Here is an 18,608-nt window from a genome sequence, read left to right as displayed (position 1 = left end):
CTCCATTGCTACTTTGCGTGCTTCAAGTTAATTCGTTGAATAATTGAAATTTACGCCATACAATTGTGAGTAAATGAAGCGTTGAATTAAATAAAATATAGAGTATGTATATAATCAGTTATTTACACTTTCACTGCTGCATAGGGAATCCGGTGTTATTGTCCCCACCCGCAACCTCTTCACAGAGTGACAATATGCATGTAACCTATGGACACACACATGCTGTAATGTCATGACACATGCGTGGATACATGTGTCTGTTTTGGGCTACAGTTCGACTCAAAAGAAGTCAGTGAAATTGTAGAAAAACCTCAACCCTTTTACCACACACACACACACACACACACACACACACACACACACACACACACACACACACATGTTAAGATATGACAGTCATAACATTCCACTGAAGGTGACTGTGTGGAGGGTATATGATGGCCTTGGATTCTGATCTACAGTATGTTGCTAATGCCAACAGTGAGTTACAATTCTTAGTATCAAACAAGGGAGTTAACCTGAGTCAATACAACAGTTCGTACGAAATACCAATACATTTAAAGACCTGTGTTAAATAGACAACTCTAATTTCTTTCTAATAAGATTACCTATGTGTCTAGATTTTCACACAATAGCAGAGAGATGCCGGAAATCTATTCTCTAAAATGCTCCAGCGAACACTTTGAATATTTACATATAAGCTCTAATCCACACCTGACAAGAGGACACTTCCATCCTTATAGGCCGCCATCTTTTTAAAAAGAGAAGATACGTTGGCTGAAGGCAAAAAAAAGGAAACAGAAAAATCCGTCACCTTCTAGACTTAGAAAGGAGAAATTCTCTCTCTCCACTACTATCACTCTTTCATCCTCCGCTCTGAACCGACGGATCTAACTCTAGTGAGCGTCTTCTGACACATAGAGGCTAGAAAGATGAGTCCGTTGCTTCCCCTTCTTCTTTTCCCTGTCCCTCTCTTTCTCTTTTCTCTGAGAGATAGGCAGAAAGTGTAAATTGGCTATAGGGAAGAAAAAGAGTTTGACCCTGGCTGAATTCTACACAGGGCCACACTCCACTGCTTCAGAAGGGGAGAAAAACCAAAAAAAAAAAAAAGCCCCCCCAACTGCATCGCTTCTGCCCCCAGCTCTTTTGTCACAGAGCAGGTCCATGGAGCCTCTCTCTCTCTCTTCAACCAAAGGCCCCTGTCAGCGTATACACACAGCGGGGGCTCAGACGGGAGATAACCGGCCGACACAGCCATCACAAAGGTGGGCCCGGTCTACAGGAGGTCGTCATAGTCCAGCAGCTTGGAGTGCTGACGGCTCTTCCACAGGCGGAACAGACGGAAGTCAAAGTACATCTCGATCATCTCTTTGCCTGATGACACAAAGGAAAAGCAACGACTGATATTAGTAAATGTTAAAAACTCTTCCTCCACATTAGAGGTCTATCCTATTCTCCTTCCTACTGAGTTATTATCGTGGACTTTCCTCTATGCATTACAGTAAAAGTCCTTGTCATTAATGTTCTGTTAAGTTCCTCATTAATAATGAGTTAAAACAATGTTGAGTGAGCATATGACCCACTGATGAAAGTGCTTGTATTTTGCAGATTTGCAGGGTATTATGATCTGGGTGTTCACCGCGCTACAATGAAATACAACACACAGTTAGTGAGGCATTATACGTCAGTCAGCAGGGTGCGTTCCATTCCCCATACTCAGAACACGGGGGGACTTCAGACTCGGTAGTACTGAGTTCAGACCGGTGATGTGTGCGGGAACACTGTGTGTCAGAAGTTGACTGACTAAAATGGAACGCAGCATTGGGCATTTCATTAAGTCTGAGTCACACTGATGGATGAACACACTGAGAAAGGAGAAGACAGTTTAACTACGGCTCCAGAGGAAAAGGAAAGAGGTAAAAAACGGCCACGAGGGATGATGTCATGCAGTCGACACTGTTCGATTTCTAAAGGAATTCTGGGAGATGAGGTCCAAAGGGACGTACCAGCAATTACATTTTAGTGCCAAAACTGCTGCTATAACCAATGTCACTCAAATGTGATGGATTACAACTTTAAAGGAGCTGCTGGTTATATGTTCAAAGAGAGCAACAGTGTTTAAATACAGTATATTTATCTGCCTTCAAAGTAGATGCTGATTTGCATTCACTTCAATGACTTTTTGCAGTGACATGAAATATGCTTCAGCTAGGTAAATATCACAGATCCATCTGCTTTTAATGTGACTGCGTTTATACTTGACTTTATTTATACTTTTCATATTTCTGGAATATCTGTTTATTGTTCATATTAAAAGTATGGGCGTGAAATGAGGTCAATGTTAAAATACTTCATAACTGTCGGGGTTTTAACGGAAAATCGATGTCATCACATTTGCTGACAATACTGTGATTGTGTCAGGAGCGCGAGCAGGGCTATTGAGTTTCTGTCACGGCATCATTAGTCATTACTTTGGAATTTTCAAAATAAAGTACGTGCTTGCTGATATTAGGAGGTCATCCTTTTGTACGACATGAAATGCTTCGCAGTACTGTAGGCACTGGTACTATAGCATAAACATACATAAACCTATTATGAAGTGAGTTTTTTTAGACACTTCTTGTGAGTGAATCTTTTCAATGTTTGTTCATCTATGCCATAGCTTTAGGAAGGTAGAGGCTCCCTGGTTTACTACTTGGTCTTAAAGGAATACTTAAAGCAATAACAATTTTATGGATTGCAATGAAAATTATAGCTGCTGCACAGCATTGCTCGGGGCCGAGCATTTTGAGATGGAAAATGAACAAAAGGAGGGTGAGTAAAAGGGAGAAATGAAAATGTAAAAATACACCAGGGTTCTGTCAAGAAATACTGAACAGAGACATTCATGCTCATGTTGTATACACCAAAGGAACAAACCTTCTGTTTACTTGACCGACTGAAGCTCCCAACCTCTGACTCTGACACCAGTATCAACCTTGTTGAGCTACAGCTCCTCTAAAGGTTGGCTAAATACTCCGTGAGACGGTACACGAGCACCCACTGTTACCATAGTAGCGTCAGTTGATTTTCCTCACTGACTTCAGACTGACCAATCACACAAGAGTTCTCGGACAAGCTGCGAGAAGAAAGTTCGACCCGGATGATGTGTCCAGAACAAGCTGCAAGAACAGCTGAACAAGAGCTGCGAGAAGAAAATGACGTCATTTTCTTCTCGCAGCTCTTGTCACCGAGAAGTTTGTTATTTATTCTCGCGGAGTACGTAGCAGCCTTAAGAAGTCTGGGCTGACTTAATAACATGACTACCTTACTGGAACTTAACTGATTGGTCATTTGAATTAGGTGTGTTGATGCTGAGACACATCTAAAACATTCAGGGTAGGGGTCCGCAGCACAATGCTTAATGATAAGGTATAAGATGATCATTTTGCAACACTGTTGGCTCAAACTCACAAACATAGGATGTGAGGGCAAGTGCTGACGTCAGTGAGCTGTTGGCTAAGTGATTACACAACTGGCTTCATAACATCAAGGGTACAATGGGTAGTACTGCCTGACAATGCAGAAATGTAAGCTTCTGTCAACAATGTATTAATCACAAGAAAAAGATCTGAGAATGTGTGTACTTTATCTAGACAACATAGAAATGCCTGTGATTTACTCTAACAAAGATTGATTGCTTCATAAGTAACAAACTGTCATTCTATTTCAACAACTATTATTTGGATTACCATGAGGCCCACATGTTAGGGGGTGATACATAGCCATGGTGTAAGATTATAGAGTAACACATCTGATATGTCTACACTGGTAAAGGTCCATTCAGGGAAAAAAAGATGAATCTCAAGTATAGGCTGGTAAGTTAAAATAGTTAAATCAAATATATTAAGATAGAGTAAATATATATAGCCTACTGTAAATATATATCAATCATAAAGCCACACACTTCAAACGTGACCTTTGAGTGATTTAGTAGGCAAACCTTTTAGCATTAGAGCATCCATGCTAATCAATTCTAATCTAATACCTTGAGATCGATGGCCTAGAAAACAAATGATTCACTGTCCTCCAGGCCAGTAATCTAAGTGCACTTTATTCAACTATTCATTTTGCAAAAAACAATCTGCCCTGACAGGTGACCTCATATGCAAAAGCCATTTAAGCAATATTCAGAAACATTTAGGAGCTGATCTCTGACCTGCAGCATGAAACATTTATCAACTTACTTCTATACAGTCATATAAATAGAGTGTTGGGTGCTTCTTCACAGCATTACAGGTTGTATGTAGGCTATGGGGTGAATAGATTGGAAGGTGGAGATGGGTCAATAGGGGGTGGATAAACACACACAGGCAATAATGAAATGGTAATAGGGAAATGATAAGCATGGCCTCAATAGAAGTCAGGGAAATGAGTAATGAGGGATAGCTTTAGGGCTGACCAGAGCTCACACCTGTATGTTGGCTCACAATCTCTACTGTGCCTTCTACATTGCCCATAGCGGCTCACTGCCATTGATTAATGTCCGCTATTATCACACAGCCAGTTTGCCCTTGAGGCCGTCAATGCAATATCAATACAGGCGTTCTATGTATGTGTTTGTTTGCCCATGCTCTCCTTTGGTGGCACAGGCTAATAAACGTGTTGTCTGTGTAAAAGCCCCAGGAGTGGATATAAGTCATATAGGGGACTAAGGCAAACAAAAGTATGGGGCCCTTTATATCCTTTGTTGTTTTAGAAAATGACATATCTAGGAAATACCTACAGTGGAGGAAATAAGTATTTGATCCCTCACTGATTTTGTAAGTTTACCCACTTACAATGAAATGAACGGTCTATCATTTTAATGCTAGGTTTATTTTAACAGTGATAGACAGAATATCAACAAAAAAAATCCAGAAAATCACATAAAAAAAGATAGAAATTATTTTGCATTTTATTGAGTGAAATAAGTATTTGATCCCCTATCAAAACATTGCTTAGTACTTGGTGGAGAAACCCTTGTTGGCAAGTACAGAGATCAGAAATGTCTTGTAGTTGATGACCAGGTTTGCACAGATCTCAGGAGGATAATTTGGACCACTCCTCTTTGCAGATCCTCTCCTAACCTTTAAGGTTTCGAGGCTGTCGCTTGAGCTTCAGTTCCCTCCACAGATCTATTGGATTAAGGTCCGGAGACTGGCTAGGCCACTCCATGACCTTGATGTGCTTCTTCTTGAGCTACTCCTTTGTTGTCTTTACTTTATTTTCAGGGTCATTGACGTGCTGGAAGACCCATTCGCGACCCATTTTTACGGACCTGGCTGAGAGAAAGAGGTTGTCACCCAGTATTTCATGGTACATGGCCCCATCCATTGTTCCCTCGATGCAGTGAAGTACACCTGTCCCCTTAGAAGAGAAACACCCCCAAAGCATAATGCTTCAACCTCCCTGCTTTACTGTGGGGATGGTGTTCTTTGGGTCATAGTCAGAATTCCTCTTCCTCCAAGCATGGCGAGTCACTATGATACCAAATAACTTGATTTTGTTTTAATCTGACCACATCATTTTCTCCCAAGCATTCTCTGAGTCGTTCAGGTGTTCATTGGCAAACTTCTGCCGACTCTGTACATGTCCCTTCTTGAGCAGGGGGACCTTACGGGCACTACCAGATTTCAATCCATCTCGGCATAGTGTGCTACCAATGGTTTTCTTGGTGACTGTAGTCCCAGCTGCCTTGGGATCATAAACAAGCTCCTCCTGTGTAGATCTGGGCTGATCCCTCACCTTTCTCATGATCATTGATACCCCACAAGGTGAGATCTTGCATGGAGCCCCAGACCAAAGGAGATTGATGATCATTTTGTGTATCTTTCATTTTCGAATAATCGCACCAACAGTTGTCTCCTTCTCACCCAGCTTCTCGCCAATGGTTTTATAGTCTATTCTGGCCTTGTGCAGGTCTACAATCTTGTCCCTGATGTCCTTAGACAGCTCTTTGGTCTTGCCCATGATGGAGATGGATTGGAGTTTGATTTATTGATCATGTGGACAAGACAGGTGTCTTTTATACAGGTAACAAATTGAGACAGGTGTTTTTCATACAGGAAACTAGTTGGGATTAGGAATACTGTTTTAAAGCACGAGGACTAATCTGTGGGAGCCAGAATTCTGTAGGGAATCAAATACTTATTTCACTCAATGAAATCCAAAATAATTTATATCTTTTTTTTAATATGATTTTCTGGATTTTCTTTTTGATATTCTGTCTATCACTGGTAAAATAAACTTAGCTTTAAAATGATAGACCGCTCATTTCTTTGTAAGTGGGCAAACTTACAAAATCGGTGAGGGATCAAATAGGGGAAGGTGGGGTGATTTGTGCATTTTGGAAGTTGCAAAACCCATTGTTTCTAGAAAACCGTGGAAGAAATTGGAAATGTGACCACATATTTAAGAAGAGCCATCCATTTGACTCATCCTGTAAAGAAGGGAGACACAAGGAATAAGATATAAGCACATTTAAGCTCAAAAAACTGTGTTTTGCCTTTCAAAGTAAAATTTCCATGATCAAGGTTTTTTGATTATTGTGTCTGAACAATTATAGACACGTTTGAAAACATTTGACACATGTTTTAGTGCTTTGGTATGCTACACTTTGAGTCTATATAATTAGCACAATGTCAACCCTAAATTGCTGCATCATGCCTATTATCCAAAATTCTGGGGATGGGGTGATTTGTGCGCAAGGGCCTGGGTGAGTTATAAGTAAGTAAGTAAGTAAAATGTATTTATAAAAGCACATTTATGACAGTTTGCACTGTCCAAAGTGCTGTACATAGTGCATTCAGTAGGTAAACAATGAAGGTAAAATAACAATAACCAAAATAAAAGACGTAAAGCCCATACATCCACATAAACACAGATAGTAGTGCAGAGGTAAGTAAGTAGTGCAGAGGTTAATGGGGAGGAAACACCAGGGTGTACATATGGGTTTTGAGCCTTGATTTAAAGGCAGAAATGTAGGGGGAATCACATTTGTCAGGTGGCAGTTGGTTCCACAAGCACGGAGCAACTAGTGCAAAGTACATTTCTGAGAGTTGTGCCAGTGGCATGGCTGTATACGCTGGTCACCAAAAGAAAGTGATTGTCTACAGTAGCTCAGAAGAGAGTGACATCTCAATTCCACTTAACGACACCACTGATGAGAGTTCAGATGGCCAGAAAGATGATGATGGTGACTTTGTCATTGTGACACAATGACGCACAAATCACCCCACGTAGTGGGGTGATTTGTGCGACAAGACAACTTTTTTTCCGAAAGCTATATTTCTTAAACAGTTTATTCCAGATCCAAAGTTTTTATTGCCAGGGATGCACAACATCCTGAAATATATGTACATATTTGAGTTGGAGACATAACTGTCAAGGCCTCACTTTAAAATCACTTTGAGTAAAAAGTTGCACAAATCACCCCACCTTCCCCTACTTATTTCCTCCACTGTATGTGGAACTTATTTTCTTCAACTTCAAATGGCTTTTTGGCATGACAGTTTCAAAAACAATAGTTCCAAAACATCAAAACACAATTGGTCCAATGGACAGTACACAATAACAATGTGTTTAACATGAACAGTACACAACAGAAAGCATATACATCATGTATAATGCCAGTCTACTGTATGGATTTATAGAAAGACATAATAAATGAGGGGGATGTGTGTGTGTGGTGCTCTCACCCTGTGCAGACAGCTCTAGTGGGGACTTGAATTCAACCGAGTAGGGTCTCATCAGCCTCTTCAGCGTCTGGATCAGCTGCCGGGGTAGAGAGACAGAGGAAACCATTAGGAGAGAGAGAGAGAGAACACTTCATAAAAAATGCTATCAGGCAATTCAAAGTGAAAAGAAACAAAGCAGGGACAAGGCAGAGAAAGGACTGTATGCAGAGAGCGTAGGCCCGGCAAGCACTTCACTTCTGTTCATCCATCTACGCAGTGTAGAGTGGATGTGAAAAGGTCAACGTGCCACTTGCCACTGCAATAGCTGAGTACAAGTGAAAGGCACTCCTGGACATGTTTTTCTGTCCATACAGTCCATATCTGTTGGAGTGGCTCTATATTTAGCTGAAGGCCTGGGCAGAGCAGGGTGCATTTACAAGCTAGTTCAGCTGTACCTTAACTCACTGTGCCTGCCTTTTTAAAAGCCAAATTAATGAGGCCATTATATCAGGATAAGGACTTAAGGGCATCCATTAGAGGTTGCTGGTATACCATCAAGATCAGGGATGGAAGAGCAAACATGTCTGGCTTCAGTTATCTGGTCAAGTGATGGCATTCTGTCCATCAGACAGTGACTGTGTTCCATATCGTCCATGTCTGGGGGAAGCCTTGTATCTCCCTTTATGGACATTGTTATTATTCTTCATGAATCAGTGCTATTGGTCACACTCCTCGTCTGTGTGTGGATTTAATATAGTTTAAACCAATGAAAAGTATTCAAAAGCGCTTGTGAAATGACAGCTCTGTGATAATTTGTCTTAAAATGACAGTGTATTGTTTTGTTTTTCTTAAAAAAAAGTCTGTTTTGGACATACAAGGTTTCTGCCTGACAGCAACGATATGCGTTCTGTTTATTTAGAAATGACAGAATTGTGTGTGAGCATGACATGGAGCGATTATTTGAAAACTAAAAAGTATAAAGGAATAGGAGTGTCTTTAGTATTCTCACAGGCTGCATAAGTGATAGATTTTAAAAGCTACATTGTTCAAGCCTTATTTAAAGGCATCACTGTGTCCTATAATGCGACAATACACAAGCTTAGAATGACAACATTCTAAAGAGTCAACATTGACTTCCTCAAATGATTGTTCGGAAATGCTTTGCTGTATTTAATAAAATAAACAAACTGATAAAATAGGTGGCCTGTTTTTATTTTTGAAAATGTCCCCTGCGACATGTACATTCTTTTTTGTAAATAACTTCATGATGTGATTTTCATGTGGAGTTAGGGTAACTTGCTACTGACCCAGAGTGTATCCATGCCCTGCCTTGCCCTCCCACCGCCACATGTCTGTGTTAGCACCCACGAGTCTAGCCAGCTGTGCCCCATTTCATTGCTCTTCAAAAGGATGTGGTAGTAGGCTGAGGCTGGGCCAGCACCAAAGAGGAGAATTCATTATATATATCAATAGTTCACACTGAGCTCAAAGACCATCACTGATGGAGTTTTTCTCTCTGTAGCATCTGAGCAGCCTATGAAATGAGTAATGTCACTGAGTCACACGTTCGCTGTGTTTTAAATTGCACTTTCCATGCAAATAAACCAATACATAATGCAAGAAATGTGGATTTGACAGACCGGGATAATTAGGGCAGCTCAAGAAATACCCGACATATGTTCGTGTGCTCCCAAATCACCTTACCTACTTACCACCGGACTCATTTGTTATTTGTTCCTCGCTAACAACTTTTAAATTAGACAGAGCCGAGATGACCTGTCCTTGGAGTATACCTGTTGCGTGTAATGTATCTTCAACATGTGTTCATTTGTGCATCTACTAAGACAGTCACTTTCTCCATTTCCCTCCCTCCTCCTCCTCCTCCTCCTCCTCCTCCTCCTCCCCTGCCATGTTGTTCCAGCTCCCTGGCCCTGCTCTCCCCTCCCCAGGGTCCGCTCCAGTGTCAGCTGGTGGGCCATCACACATGGAGCATTCACATTCCACAAGGCTATGCTGTGCATCCTTCTTTTCAAAGATGAATGGTTTTTCACGCCTCAAAAGAATATGTATGTAAGTTCCTGAGTTTTTCTCAGTAAAAAACTAGATCAATAATAAATAAAAATCAATTGAATTATTTTTTTATTTTTTTCATACCCAGTTCAAAATAAGGAGAGGACCTTGGCAAGACTTAAAGCAATTCATAATCGATCTCACTCCGGGTTCTCTAGGCTTCTATATTGCGTGATGCACAAAATACCTTGTGTGCAGCAATTTGGCAAAAATGTGGTTTGTTTTTAGAAAGCTATTCTTTCCTTCACTGGATCTATGTTGGATACAGTCTTATCTCGTGCCAGATTTGTTTTATCATTAAAAGTACAGTACTATTTGGCCTTGCTTTAGTTTAGATAAAAACATATAATTTAATGTCAGATGTCACCTTTTTCAGCAGTAGGAGGGATATTAATTATAGAGACTGGCTGTGGTTAAGATTTTAGGGACCTTACATTCAACGTGTGGCATATTTTCAGTTTTTGAGGCTACCAGGCAACTAGTGGGTGCCATGACCAAACAATTGTCAACAAAAAAAACATACACATTTTAACTTTGGACCCTCTCATCTCAGGCATACAGACTGAGGACAATGATGGCCGTGGGATATACTTAAATGGGTAGTGAAAGGTGAAAAGTCAAACATAATGCCAGAGACTGTGTGCCACAGATGCCACCGGCTCTTGTGCTTAGCCTCGACATTTCCCCAAGGCTTAACAGTGGCGGGCTATCAATAGAGCAAGGCTTTTAGAGGTTGGGTTCATGCTAATGCGACGGAGCTAATGTGTTTTTTACTAGAGCGGTGAATCCGATCTAATTAAGTCTAGTGCTAGTGGTAAAATAAGACAGTGTCTACAGGGACACCACATTTCACAGGGTCTGGTTCCTGGTGTATACAGGAATATGTCATCATGTACCATAGCCCATATTAACTTTGAATTTGGTTTGTCAGTTTAAATGTGCTTGTAAAAAGTTAAAGAGGATAGAGAGTTACAACATCTCTATCTGTTCTGTGGGAGTCCAACATCAAAAGCAAAGACCTGACAAACACAGTAATATGTCCATTTTAAATACGTTATAAAGAAAGTTTGATTATTTTGAGACGCCGCTGGTGTTTTACACTGTCGATAGTTGTTGGCTGTGATTTACCAGAGGCTTTAAAAAGAAATGCATAGATTGTGATGTTAGCTAACTAATGCCAGGTTTGAGTTGTAGAGTGGATTTACTCACAACCCTAGGTGTAAAAGTCGTAAACTTTCTGGACTAATCCCTGCCGTGTAACCTGAACACCTCTGCTGTCTGTTTATTAAGCCTGATGTGTAATGTCCTCAAGGCTAAATCTGATCAGATCGACACAAGTCTAGAATGGGGGGGATGTGTTAAATGCAGAAAACCACCCCACACACACACACGCCTTAAATGACTTGAACTGAGTCACTGTGGAGAGGATGCCAAGGTTCAGAGAGCACTGCTACCACTCCTTTATAGGGACAGGGCTCTGGCACAAGCAAACAGTGCCACTAGCAGCATCTTGAAACATTTATATTTCATTTTTAAATGAATCTTCTTGTTGTAATAACCCTAAACAAATAAGACCATGGCGATGGAGATTAATCTCAGACTGGTTCACCCGATTTGTTCATGCATGTGATTTCCTTATTAAAATATATTTCCCATAAACTTCAGTAATTTATCTAATGCCACGTTCACTTTCTACCGTACACAGGGTGCAGTTAGAAGAAGCCAAGTGTTGTCCACGTCAGCCTCCTATACTTCTAATGCTGAGAGATATGGAGAACTTCAAACAGTGAACATGTCCCATAATTACACTGACACAACTGATACAGTCACTTAAATGATGTATGTTCTATATATGTCTGTGTTTGATTTCCCTTGTTAATGATACAACTAATTGATTAAAAGTAAGCCCAAATCTCAGCCCAAAACATGTCTTATTACTGTGAAAGTTTCCCAAATTTTATTTAGGAAAATAATGTATATATTGATTAATTTAGTTATTGTGTGTTTAGAGCTGACTACAAGAAGACAGTTTCTTTTTACCGAAGTAAAAACAATTGAGAAAGGGGTGAAATAAAATTAAATGGGAAAAAGTCTTCACTCATAATAAAATAATGATCAGGGGCCGTACAGTATTCACAAAACATTTTAAGGCTAAGAGTATAGGTCCTAACTTGCTGATTTAGGAGTAACTCTAAAACTATCTCCTAAATCTATGAAAAGCTACTCCTCTCTCCTAAGTCACTAAGAGTAAATCACAGACAATCATTTGATGGTGTTTTGGAGAGATTTAATGATAGTGAGCTTTATAAAAGGTACCTTTAATAACTGTGAGGGTTTAATGATCTTAGTAAAGCTATATTTGGAAAGTATAGACATATGTATTATATTTCTATAAAATAAATATCTTTATTAAGCTCCGTTTCCTGCAGTTGCTGTCGGTTTATGATGCACTGAAAGTTAATGTTGGTGCCAAGTTTGGGTTTAATTTCCTGCTAGAGTAGGCCTAGTCCTATGTGGAACTTCGCAGCATATCCTCCGTTCCACAGGTCCGCTACTGTATAGTTGCGCGTTTCTCCTTTTTCCTTCCGCATGCACTTTACTATTTCGCCAGCTGTTGTTTCTAAATGGTGAATTTCCCGGTTCGTCGCTGTCTGGCTATTGCTGCATAGTCCGCCGTTGAGAGAAATACAGTGAAAGTGCATGGCATGCAGCTCTTCAATGAGGATATTTTTTCCAATTCAAATAGTTTTCATTGGTGGAACTGGAAACCAAATCGGTAAGCAAATTATCCCAACCTGCACAAAACTATTTTACCCACACACTTGAATAAATAGTAGTCCAATCTGGTCACAATGAAATATCAAGATACAGCTGACCTATCTGACATTGCATTATGTGAAGCTTGACTCTGTATATCACTGAGATGACATCCTCAGACACAAAGTAACAGAGTAATCAATGTTGTTCTTAGCCACTAGGCTTTAAGTTCAATATCACTTTCTCTAATGGAATCCTTTCACATGGCAGACTATGATCCTCTCCAGCTTTGAACATTTGAAAGTTACAGCCGTGAGAAATAGCTACCGCTAACACCCAAATGAATTTATATCTGTAATTACTTTTTGTTGGCAGAGGGGGACAGAAACACAGTTTTGAGTGGCGGCCTAATTAATGTTCCCACCCTGTAGTTAACCTCAAAATGAGATAAGAAGCAGATGTAAATTAGTTATGGATGTGGAATTTTGAAATCACAGGTACAAGTTACATTCAAAAGCTATGAAATCCATATAGTAGAAGTCGCTAATCAGAAGTATTATAAGTTGACAAACTGAAAATAATGATTGTTAACAGAATGAAGGTCTGTTAACACCAAACAGCAAAATGCGATGCATGCGATGAAAATCAGCATATTTAAATGGGTTTTTCATTGTGTTAGGCGCAATGAAGCGTTGGACGTGCTGAAGTGGCGTGATGAAATCACTTCTATCACGTCTAACGCGTTTATCGCTTTACTGGCTGAAGTTGAAAATATTGAACTTTCCACGTGATGAAGCGTGACACTTAGCCGCGAAAGCAAATCAGCTTTGAGATTGACCCGACATCTTGAAGGAGGACAGTGCACACAGACACTTAGAAACATGGAGGAGAAAAATGTATTCGGGCAGCCAGTGCTTTATGACACCAGCTCGGGGTTCTACAAGACGGAGCAGGCGTGGTGGAGTGAGCGAGGAGTTTGGGCTTCCTAGTTAATTAATTCAGTAAAAATGCAGCTGTGCTTTAGCCGATTAACCAGGTTAGCACCAGTTAGCATTAGTAAACTCACCAGCTATTTGTGCCATTCAGTTGCTATTTGTTACTCTTTTGGAACAGTCGTTGCCCATGTTGTTGTTGTTTTTGTGCTGACATGCAAGCTGGGTCTGATCTCAGTCATAGTTGATTAGGGGAAATAAAATAGCAGGAGGTGCGATAGACGCGTTGATCCAAAATAAACCACAACGTTATCAAGCGGTGCGCTAGGCGCGCTAAGTGCGATAGCCATCGAGTTTTGTGTGAACTTTGTTCCTACAACATTTGACATGACTGCCACTTTGTTGGCTTGTTAGATTATAATGGTACCGGATGCTTGTTGACAGTGTTGTTCCTTTTGCCAACGACAGGTTTTGTGTGTTTTGTCTGCATGTTTTTTTCTTTAGATGTTGAACATTTTAAATGACTTTCTTACTTTATATAAGATGTAGGTATAGCAATGACTGGCGTTGCAGTAAGCAATCATAAAAAGCAGTTGTAAAGTGTTTCTTGATGGGGCTGCATGGAAATGTCTTAATATTTTAGTGTGTGGGCATGTTCATGTGCATACGCTGAGTGTGTCTGAATATAGCGCTATAAGTGTTTATCACTGTGTGTGTGTGTGTGTGTGTGTGTGTGTGTGTGTGTGTGTGTGTGTGTGTGTGTGTGTGTGTGTGTGTGTGTGTGTGTGTGTGTGTGTGTGTGTGTGTGTGTGTGTGTGTGTGTGCATGGGGGGGTGGAAGGGTCGTGACGGAGGTACTGAAGGAGGCAGGAGTGTGTGAGTAAGTGTGTAAGCATATAATTGCAATGAGGATGAGCGGGTGCAAGTGTGTGTGTGTGTGTGTGTGTGTGTGTGTGTGTGTGTGTGTGTGTGTGTGTGTGTGTGTGTGCATGGGGGTGGAAGGGTCGTGACGGAGGCAGGAGTGTGTGAGTAAGTGTGTAAGCATATAATTGCAATGAGGATGAGCGGGTGCAAGTGTGTGTGTGTGTGTGTGTGTGTGTGTGTGTGTGTCTGTCTGTGTGTGTGTCTGTGTCTGTGTCTGTGTGTGCGTGTAGCTTAATTGAGTGGGTGTCAAGGAGTCTATTCTCCTGTCATTCCAAAGTGTGTGCGTGTGTGGGGGGGGGGCTCTCCTGACTGTGCTGTGTGGCAGCTTGACAGCAGGCAGCCGAGGATGCTGCTAAGGTCATAATCCATACACTGGCTCCTATGGTTCATAACGAATCACTTTCTTATGCAGTATTTTATCTTTGGCAGGCATAAAACTCTTTAATTATTTTTTCCTTGTATAAGCAAAAACTGCTCTTGCATTCACCTGACTGGACACTTTGGGACTCTGTGATATAAGATACACAGCAGTCTAAATAATGTATCTGCAAGGTATTTTAAGACAGACACTGCCTCCAAAAAAATGTTTTTTCAAGCACTGGTTAATTAGTAGATTTTTGTCTATTCATCTTTCATAACGTGTTTTATCACTTACAAGCATAAATAAAATGTCTAAGATGTACATTTAGATCTTTATTTGACTAAACCTTGTCTATTTGTGTGTGTGTATTTCTCTTATACATACATCTATGGCCATTATCTCAACATTAGATTTTTTTCAATTCTCTGGACCAAAAATCTCAACTTGTACAGCACATCCATCAACTATACTTTCCATAGTCATTCTTACCCCTACTCTGAAGATTTGTACAGAAGGGTTTTTTCACGTGTTTTTAATTTTTTTATATTTTTTAAATAAATTTGCTTCTTAATACTTAGTCATTTTTCATTTATAAAATGAAAAAAAGGTTTCCAAAATATTTTCTATAAACCCTTTTGACACTAATATGTTGTAAAAATTAAATAAAGATTTTAACTCTGGTCTCCTGCAACATTTTAGATTTTTGGGATTTTAAAGAGATGCAAATGTATGCACAATTAGTAGGATATTGTCAAATTTGAATATATATTTAAACATTTCCACAAAAAATTGCAATACAGAAAATAATTGTTTTAATATAGATAATCAACTGGCAAAATATATTATGTATATAAATATATATACCCTATTCATCTGCAATGTATTGCCTTATTAAAACTGTGGGAGTCAGTTTATTTGATGTTATTGTGGTGTGGTCATGACTTCTGAAATACAAAGGCAACTCTACCTTTTCTCCATTGGCACTGCCCAGCACATAGCAGCCCATGATGTGTATGAGGTTAGGCTCCGGGTTCAGCTTACTCATCAGCCTGCTCAGACGACGCCAGAACCTGGAAACACAAGAGAGATAAGAGGGGGCAGGGGTTAGAACAAGCTACAACCACCGGGACGGATTAACTGAGGCTAGCAGAGAAGTGAGTCAGTCAGTCAATCAGAGAATGAGTGAGCGATTGAGCGAGCGAGTGAGCGAGTGAATGAGCGAGTGAGTGAGCGAGTGAGCGAGTGAGTGAGTGAGCGAGTGAGTGAGTGAGCGAGTGAGTGAGCGAGTGAGCAAGTGAGCGAGTGAGTGAGTGTTTCTGTCTGGTGGTTTGACTAGTAAGAGTTCAAGAGTTATTGCAAGATACTGATACTGATACAATTGGAGGCACTTTATGGAGATTTCCAGGTCACCGGCAATCAGTAAAATGTAATTCACAAGTGTGTGGGTGTGTTTGTGTGTGTGTGGGGGGGGGACTATTTTTGGCTGGGCCGAAGAGCGAAGCCAGACTTACAAATGTGGATGTCGCTGAGTGAGTGAGTGAGTGAGTGAGTGAGTGAGTGAGTGAGTGAGTGAGTGAGTGAGTGAGTGAGTGAGTGAGTGAGTGAGTGCGTGAGTGAGCGAGTGAGTGAGTGAGTGTGTGATCTTACTGGATCATGTCTTCTTCCTTCTCCACCTTGGCGAAGGTGGCCACTTTATTCTTGAGCAGGTACAGATGTCCTGGACCTCCCTGGGCAAAGGAGATTGTGTTACTCTAGGTTGTGCTATAGTGTAATAGTCACATGCTGCATGTGAAAATGAAGTGGCCTGAGGAACAGATAGGCAAAGGTATGCCATTGTACCAGTGTGATTGAACTTGTGTGTAAACTGTGTCAGCCTAAATAAGATCATTAACACTGATTGTGACAACAGTTAATCAAGGCAGCGGGAGGTGTGTTGCATTATTCAACAGCGCTGCAAATGAGGGCACCGTGCTATCAACAAGAGTAGAAGCATGACAAAAATATCTAGAGCAGGTAGTACACACATCATTTCACAGCCAGGAATATTCCCCTCATACCTTTACAGCCACAGGGGACTGATCGCATCTGAAAATATGTTGTTGTTGTTGTTGTTGTTGTGGAGGTCTTCTTATTTAAAACGGTATTTAATATTTCCTTTCAATCGGTTCCTTTCTATTTTGCAATGACCCTCTTAAAAATATTTTTTCATTTTTTTATCATTGATAATTCTATTATTGTATGTTAAAATAAAATCCAGTAAAACATTTAATAAAAATCACTTTTTATTTCATAACAGCAGTGTATCTACCAAAGTTTTCATTTCATATCAAGTTTTATTTTAAATGTTTTAATTTTACGGCCCCCACCCCTCTCAGCCAATCATATGAGGTTTTTAACCAGCACAGTGTTGTGGGTTAATACTACCTATTTACCACTGTGAAGATCGAGGCCTTATGATGCATTCATGTAGTGTGAAACATAGGGGGGGAAAACGAGCGGGGAAATGACATCATATGCGTCATCAACATGGCAGGTAAAAGTATATTGTTCTTTTTCTTGTTGTTTTCACAAAAATACTGTGAGAAGCTATCAACAGTGACACTTTGACAACAATTTGACATGCTAGCAGACAATATTTGGCCACAAAACAAAAAAAGAAAGAAATCATAACATAATAGCTTAATTTCAGTTTAGCCTTCTACCCATCACTCCTAGCTACACATAACTACTCTGTCTGTTTGCAACACACCACTGACTGAAAGGAGAATGTAAGCACATAATGTCACAATATTTCTCTGGCATTTACTGTCACCCACCTGGCAGAAAATGAGCATGTTCCAGATTTTGCAGCCTTTCCTATAGGCACTCAGCTTCTTCTCTATCTCCTCTGGGGGCGAGAGACAGTCGCACGGAGAGGGAGGGAGAGAGAGAGAGAGAGAGAGAGAGAGAAGGACAGAGGTGTCACTTTTCCCACTCAGCTCTAATGGTGAGACACTTAAAATTGGCTGTCCCCCTAGAGACACACACACACACACACACACACACACTAGCACAAAACAATGAGTCATCTCTGCACTCCCTGCAAGCTCAAACTCATTCCACCCTCATCCTTTTTCCACATACACACTTTTCTTGTGTGTGAAACAAAAGAGGAAAAATGTTGGGTCACACTCACCGAGGATGTCGTCAAACGTGGCGTGTTCATGGTCCTTTAAATGAAAGATAAAAAATACAAATAAAAAAATCATTATTTAATTAAACCCTATTGCAACCCGGTCGCAAATTTCATCAAATTCTATGTTGATTTTCTCCACATAACTTAAGTTCAGTACGGTCAATAGTGGAATCTGAGTCCATTAAGACAGGTAGTACGGCATTGAATATTGAATGAGGCATTCAATACACCTATTATGCATAAACTGTATGTTACTGTACTGTACTATGTTGGTACTACTGACAATAGAAAATGTGCAAAAAAAAAACATGTATTCTAGCAGTGCTGATTTTACTCCCTTCACAGTTACAGCCAACAGTCAATCACCAGTGGTTCCAATCTCCTCCAGTGCCTCCATGTTTTCTTTTGAACAGACTGAAAGGAACAGGTGGCGTTTAAGGACCGTCTGACATGAGTCTTGAGTATCGCTTAAGGAGCGACATCATTTCAAGTGGGGATGAGTGACAGCCCTTCAGATAAATGAACCCTGTGTACTTGACTGAACCAATCCATAACTGAAGGGTGGCTGTCGCTGCTGGGTCTTTGAACATGATGGAATATGAATCTTGTTGCTGCTCTCCAAATCGCATCAGAATTTACAGCTAAACTATTCAGTGAAATTGGTTTCTAAATACGTTGTGGAGAATAGCGTGC

General features: G+C 40.4%; 1 protein-coding gene across 1 annotated transcript in view; it reads right to left on the bottom strand.

The window, feature by feature from the left end:
• Positions 1 to 1,276: 1,276 nt before the first annotated feature.
• The window catches only part of nsmfb (NMDA receptor synaptonuclear signaling and neuronal migration factor b), a gene marked incomplete at both ends in the record, with an annotated part of 48,995 nt that continues 31,663 nt past the window's right edge, over positions 1,277 to 18,608 (bottom strand). The window contains 6 exons of the mRNA XM_080046362.1: positions 1,277 to 1,374; positions 7,719 to 7,794; positions 15,708 to 15,810; positions 16,388 to 16,467; positions 17,557 to 17,627; positions 17,916 to 17,949. Coding sequence (XP_079902488.1) covers positions 1,277 to 1,374; positions 7,719 to 7,794; positions 15,708 to 15,810; positions 16,388 to 16,467; positions 17,557 to 17,627; positions 17,916 to 17,949 — 462 coding nt within the window. The remainder of the gene's footprint in view (positions 1,375 to 7,718; positions 7,795 to 15,707; positions 15,811 to 16,387; positions 16,468 to 17,556; positions 17,628 to 17,915; positions 17,950 to 18,608) is intronic.

This window comes from Ammodytes marinus (genome assembly GCF_949987685.1).
Source record: "Ammodytes marinus genome assembly, chromosome: 2".
Taxonomy (NCBI): Eukaryota; Metazoa; Chordata; class Actinopteri; order Uranoscopiformes; family Ammodytidae; genus Ammodytes; species Ammodytes marinus.
The sequence above is the reverse complement of the archived record's forward strand: the minus strand, read 5'-3'. Positions and strand labels throughout refer to the sequence as shown.